Source organism: Solanum pennellii, chromosome 1 (assembly GCF_001406875.1).
Source record: "Solanum pennellii chromosome 1, SPENNV200".
Classification (NCBI taxonomy): Eukaryota; Viridiplantae; Streptophyta; class Magnoliopsida; order Solanales; family Solanaceae; genus Solanum; species Solanum pennellii.
The window spans coordinates 100396361-100403066 of NC_028637.1; the positions used below are offsets into that span (position 1 = coordinate 100396361).

Sequence of the window (6706 nt, forward strand, 5' to 3'; positions counted from 1 at the left end):
TGTTGCCTGAACTTGCTGTTTACTAAATTTATCTTCTTTATTTTCCGTTTCATTTGTTGTTTGAAAAAAAGCCCATACCTAAAATGAAGGTCGATGCTTCGTAATTGTATGAATTGAGAATCAAGGTATTTAAGATTAAAATTTATTTTGCTGCTAGGCCAAACATTCCTGAGAGGTTCACTTTTTAACTGTCACGTGTCCACTTATCATTTGATTCATTTGTAGTATGAGCAAATTTTAGGTATAACAAAGATTCACATCATATAAATATGATATAGCTATAGTTTGTAAATTTTGTGTTTGCTATAAAATTGTTAATCTCTATATTTTGGGATTCCTTCCCTTTTATATGCAATCTGATTTTTGTAAAAATAAAAATAAAAAGATAGTAATTTCTTTTTTTTTTTAAGATGAAAAGAAGAAATTCGCTAAACTGTGCACATAATAGGATTCCTTTCCTTCTACGTCTTCTTCATTAGTGAATAGTGATATATAAGTATTTTTCTTTTATACAACAAAAAAAAAGAATATATACTTATACCAATTTTTATACCATGTATGTGTTCTTTGTTGCTTGTCAATTTTTTAAAATGCTGGTTTGGGGATAGATTTTAGGGGAATCGAAAGAAAATGGAAGAGAAAAGATAGGGAATGGATTTGTATGAGAATATTTTATCTTTTAAAAAAATGGGTGGGTCCTAACTAAATGACAAAAATTGTGTTACATATGCTACTTGATTTAAATATTTCTATTATGTATAATATTTCTCAATAATCTATCATGTGCCTACTTGTTATGAACAATCTTAAGACATGTATAACGAGCAAAGAACGATAAGACGAGTTGTGGTGAACTTTTGAGGAAATCAGTGGTCACTTAATTATTAACTCTTTTTTTTTTTTTACGAAGTCGTTTAATTTTGATTTTTAATTTGAAACTTTTCTCTCTCAAAAAATCACTTAACTTAGACTCAAAATCCTTTCAAAAATATTTTATATACAAAGTCACTCAATCTATTTACTTGATTTTTTCATTAAATTTGTTAATATAAATTTTTAATTATAATCAAAATTTAAAAACATAAAAAGACTTTTAGATTTATGGTGTTTTTGTCTAGTCTATCTGAAGATTGATTTTGATTTATGGTTTACGTTACTTTTAATGTTCTAACCATTAACATATGTATAAACATAATTCTCATTTTAAGATTTGTGATAGATTCTTAGAAATAGATATCTTTTTACTTCTTAAATTTTGATTTTAAATAAAAAGTTTGTATTAACAAATATTAACTGAAAAAGAATCAATGAAATAAATTGAGTATTTTATAAGTAAAACTTTTCCCATTAAATGACTTAGGGCTTAATATCAAAATTAAATGACATTTTAAAAGATAAATTCATAGTTATAATCATATGCGATATTACGCAAACTCAGTTAATTTCTCTACTAACAAAACATATCACATACGGAAAACAAATACCTCAGACCATTTCCAATTCAACACAAATTTTATACCAAATTTTATATTTGGCGTAAAAATTGGTATTTTGAGCTCCAATTCGTATTAATTTTTACATCAAATTTAGTCTGTGAATAGTGTTACACATCATCGCACCAATTCACTTTTTGAATATTATAATATTATTTTATCATACAAATTATTAATTAAACATTATATAAATTGTATATCTTAATTAAATCTCTTGTATATTTAATTATTTTTATGTAATATTTTTATAATATTAACTTTAGATATAAAATTTAGCTTTTTTATAAATTATTTTTTCTATATGTGACTTTTAAAAAAATATTATGTTAATTTTACTAGAAATTATAATTGAATATAAACTAGAATTAACCTTCACGAAAATTAAAAATGCAAATGTATAAATTTGTAAACAAATAATACAATGTACTTAAAAATAACCAAAATAATAAACATTCAACAAAGTAGTAATTGACATACATTAGAATTGAAATATAAAATACATAATAATTTTAAAAAGTACAACAAAAACATAATGATTTTGTATTAAACGATTATAAAAGAATATAATATGAATCATATAAAACGAATGTTTTAGAAAGAATTTGTTTTATGACATAAGAAAATATAAATGAAATTAGAAATAATAATATAATAATGAAAAAAAACAATTTTGATGCAAAATTTGGTGTAGTGGGTTGAAATTGATTACACAAAAAATGATGCTGACACCAAAGTTGATGTAAAATTTGGTGTTTGGGTTAAGACGCCCTTATAAAAGTAAAAAAAACTACAAACAAATATACTTTAATAGTATCATTGACTAATAAGTGATTTTTGAACAAGAAATTCCAATGATACCACAACAATAGACATATATTCTTATAGTATTATTGACTAATGACTAATTTCTTAATAATAAACCTTAATGATACCACAATAATATAATTATACTCTTATATCATTGACTAATGAGTAAATTCTGAACAAGAAGTTTTAATGATATAAATACAGTATATATAAGATTTTATATCAGTTAAGCGAATATTATCAGCCTTAATGAATAGAGAATATGAAAATGTAATTATTTTTTTTTAAAGAGAGAATAGACACTTTGAATTATTTTAGATTGGGATATCAACATATAATTATTTTAAATTTTATAATGGAACATATGGACTGTAACTTCTTTTTTTTTTTTTGAGAAAATAGGTATTTTTTGAATTATTTTAAATTAGGATATGAACATTAATTATTTTGAATTCTATGATGTATTTATATAGTTTTTCCTACCGAAAAAGGCAAATTGTTCTTCACATTAATTATATATATATATATATATATATATATATATATATATGTGTGTGTGTGTGTTTACAGTTTCAATGAATATCAATCTAAATTGAAAAATCAAATTAAAATTGATTAAATTAATTGATTTTATTTGAATTTAAATTTTTAAAAATTGATATTATTTTATTTGATTAAAAAAATTGAAGAATTAATCAAATTGAATTGATTAAATTATGTACATATTTTATTGTTATACATGCATAATATTTATTTTTTGAACAAGTTAAATATCTTATATATAAATATTCATAAAAAGATTTTTAGAATTTATTTATGTAAACAAAAACTGCATAAGATGAAAACATTTATCATATTTTTTTGGTGGTACTAAGAATGTCATTATTCTTCCTTCTAAACTCTATTCATAGTAAATTCAGTAATTGAAAATTTTATAATATTAGTCGTTAAGGGTGTTTACAATTTCAGCAAATATCAACCTAAATTTAAAAAGCAAATTAAAATTGATGAAATTAATTGATTTTATTTGATTTAAAATTTTTAAAAATTGATACTATTTTATTTGATTAANAGTCGTTAAGGGTGTTTACAATTTCAGCAAATATCAACCTAAATTTAAAAAGCAAATTAAAATCGATGAAATTAATTGATTTTATTTGATTTAAAATTTTTAAAAATTGATACTATTTTATTTGATTAAAAAAATTAAAGAATTAATCAAATCGGATTAATAAATTATGTACATATTTTATTGTTATACATGCATAATATTTACTTTTTGATAAATATCTTATATATAAATATTCATAAAAAAAATATTTAGAATTTATTTATGTAAACAAAAAAACGCATAAGATGAGAACATTTATAATATCTTTTTGGTGGTACTAAGAATGTCATTGTTCTTCCTTCTAAACTCTATTCATAGTAAATTCAGTGATTGAAAGTTTTATAATATTAGTCGTTTTAATTTTTTTTCGTTTTGAATAAATTATTGTCATCTTTTACTCTTTTCGTTAATTTTTTTTTGTATGATTAATAATCGAACCGATAAATATATATTATATTTATTTTTGTTTGATTTTGATAATCTAAAAATCAATCAAATTGATTTATTTTTATTTCTTCCAATAACTGAGTGAAACTAACTCGTGAACACTCTATTTTTCACGAATTCAATTACCCCTTTTGTTCCTAACGATTTGTCCATTTTTAAATTAACATAGTGAAGTGAATTTACTATTCTATCTATATTAATAATGGAGTAGATAAATCAAAAAATTAAAAAAGTTATACCTTTTTTAAATTTAATTAATTAAGGATATAATAAATTTAATTTAATTTTTTATTTATTTATTGAAATAAGCAAATAAAAAAAATTAAACAAGTAATTAGAGACAAAATAGTAGTCAAACACAAAAATATCCTATAATACAAGGTAATACCCTACAAAAATTGGGTTATGTAACTTATTTAGATTAATTTCCAAGTCCCAGTCGGTTATAGCAAACCCGAATTCTCCGGTTATAAATACCCGTGCACGCTCTATACGTTTTCATTCTTCTTGTTATCGTCCTCCTCTTCTTCGAAAGCAAAAGTTTAATCTGCCATCATGTTGGTTTATCAAGATCTCCTCACTGGTAATTTTTCTCGTTTCCATCCTAATTTTTTTTATATTTTATCGTTTGTAGTTTCTTTTTCATTCACAGAATGCCCGGTTCTGTTTTGTGCTCTTTTTTTACGTATATTTTTTCTGGTTATCGTTTTCGGCCATTCTCTTGGTTATGTTTTGTGTTAATTTTTTGTTAGGAATTTTGTAATCTTGAGTTTTGGATTGTATTGTTTTATTGGCTTGTAACTGTTATTGATTAAATACTAATGAAATTTTGTATGAATTTCTGTTCTTTGATGCTTGATAAGATCTGGTTGATTTGGCTGGTGTTACTGAATGTTTTCCCAAGGTGCTATGCTATTGACACTTCCTCTTTTGTTTATTTTTTTATTGATTATTGTGGGGGAATTAAGGAACTGGATCAGCTCTGGATTTTACGTTTCGATCCCATCTTAAACGGTTTTTAAGCCCCAAATTGTTTAACCTGTGATCCTGAATATTGTTTATGAGTGTTTTGGATCCATGAGATTATTGTGTGAGCAACACTTAATTTATTATGGTGCAAATTTTGTCAATTTTATGTAAGATGTGTTCTTGCCCAAGCCCCAAGATCTGCAAATTTTTTTGTCAAGTCAGTGGTTTCTAGTATTATCAATTTGAACATCTTATAGTTTATCTGGCTATGGTAGTCATAAAGAAAATTAGAGTATGCAGGCTTTTTCTGTTTGATATTTGATTCTTCTATTGGTTAGCTACATTATTCGTTGTTTGGTGCACCTCCGTGTTTCTTTATTTGCACAAGTTCCTTAATTTTTGAGTGCTGTTACTGTGGTCTTAGACGAGACTTGCTTTCTGCATTCAATCACAATGGTTTCCTGAACATCTCTGTGATTTGGATTCTCAGAGCATGTAGGCTTTTTTCTGTTAATACAGACTTTAAAAGAGGACATTCAGCTTGTAGGGATATTTGGTTTTCATATATTCTTCATGATAGGTTGCTATTTTGAAACTTAAAATACTTGAAAACAAATTGCAGGTGATGAGCTTCTCTCAGACTCATTTCCCTACAAAGAACTGGAGAATGGAATGCTTTGGGAAGTTCAAGGGAAGGTAGGGTCTCCAGTTAATTATTGCTTCCAAACTTTCATATATTAGCAAACCAAATTTTGGTGGACTATCTAAAAAGAAATAATGTGGTGCATTGTTTACATTACAGTGGGTTGTTCAAGGTGCCGTTGATGTAAACATTGGGGCAAATCCTTCTGCTGAGGGTGGAGGTGAAGATGAAGGTGTGGATGACCAAGCTGTCAAGGTTGTCGATATTGTTGACACTTTTAGACTTCAGGTTTGTATACATAGTTATGGAGGTTTCAGTCAGATTTTTATATACCTTTGGATTATGTGAATAATTGGTGGTTTGTTATTACAGGAACAACCTGCTTTTGACAAGAAACAATTTGTTACCTACATGAAGAGATACATCAAGAACCTGACACCCAAGCTAGAAGGAGAAACACAAGAAGCATTTAAAAAGAACATTGAATCAGCAACTAAGTTTCTTTTGAATAAGATCAAGGACTTGCAATTGTATGTCCATATGACATCGTCTAAGCTATTTCTTACTGAAGTTGAATGTGTTTTAGTTTTCCTTCTGCTACATACTTGGCACCTTTAATAGAAACTGATACTGTGTGTGTTTGTGCTGGCAGCTTTGTTGGTGAGAGCATGCATGACGACAGTGCCCTGGTGTTTGCGTACTACAAGGATGGTTCAGCTGATCCTACCTTTTTGTACCTTGCACCTGGCTTGAAGGAGATCAAGTGCTAGATGTCTGGTGGAGTGCTTCTGCTACAAGTTTTGCATTCGAGATTATGTTTCATGTAGTTTTAATATTTGTTCCTTTTTGCTTGTTTATTATGTCTATGTTTCTTCTAAACCGTGGTTACTTGTTGTAACTAGTGCCTGCACTTTTTCTTCATTATATAGTTTTATTGTTGTGGGAACATGAAATGGTCCTTGATTGAATTGGAAGTTCTATTCTCAATTTTGCCTATTTGATCTTTATCAATATGTTGGGAGATAAGTATTTTTAGCTCAGCTATGCCTACTTTATTGAACGAAAAGGGAAACAATATTCTCTTTGATTAGTGGTAGTGGAATGCGAATATAGGAATCAAATTGTGTGATGGAGAGGATTTTGCGTGGGTGGTGGAATTATCTTTATGTGATATTTACCTGTTTTCATATGTTATTTGTTACTTTAGCTATAATTATTAATCGAATATGCTGTCTC

At 26.3% G+C, this 6706-nt stretch overlaps 1 protein-coding gene across 1 annotated transcript; it reads left to right on the forward strand.

Moving 5' to 3' along the window:
- The first annotated feature begins 4286 nt into the window (after positions 1 to 4286).
- On the forward strand, positions 4287 to 6466 carry LOC107004690 (translationally-controlled tumor protein homolog). Its single transcript, XM_015203000.2, has 5 exons — positions 4287 to 4441; positions 5450 to 5523; positions 5630 to 5758; positions 5843 to 6000; positions 6123 to 6466. Exons 1-5 carry the CDS (start codon positions 4414 to 4416, stop codon positions 6238 to 6240), a joined length of 507 nt encoding a protein of 168 aa, XP_015058486.1. The 5' UTR covers positions 4287 to 4413; the 3' UTR covers positions 6241 to 6466.
- Positions 6467 to 6706: the final 240 nt, after the last annotated feature.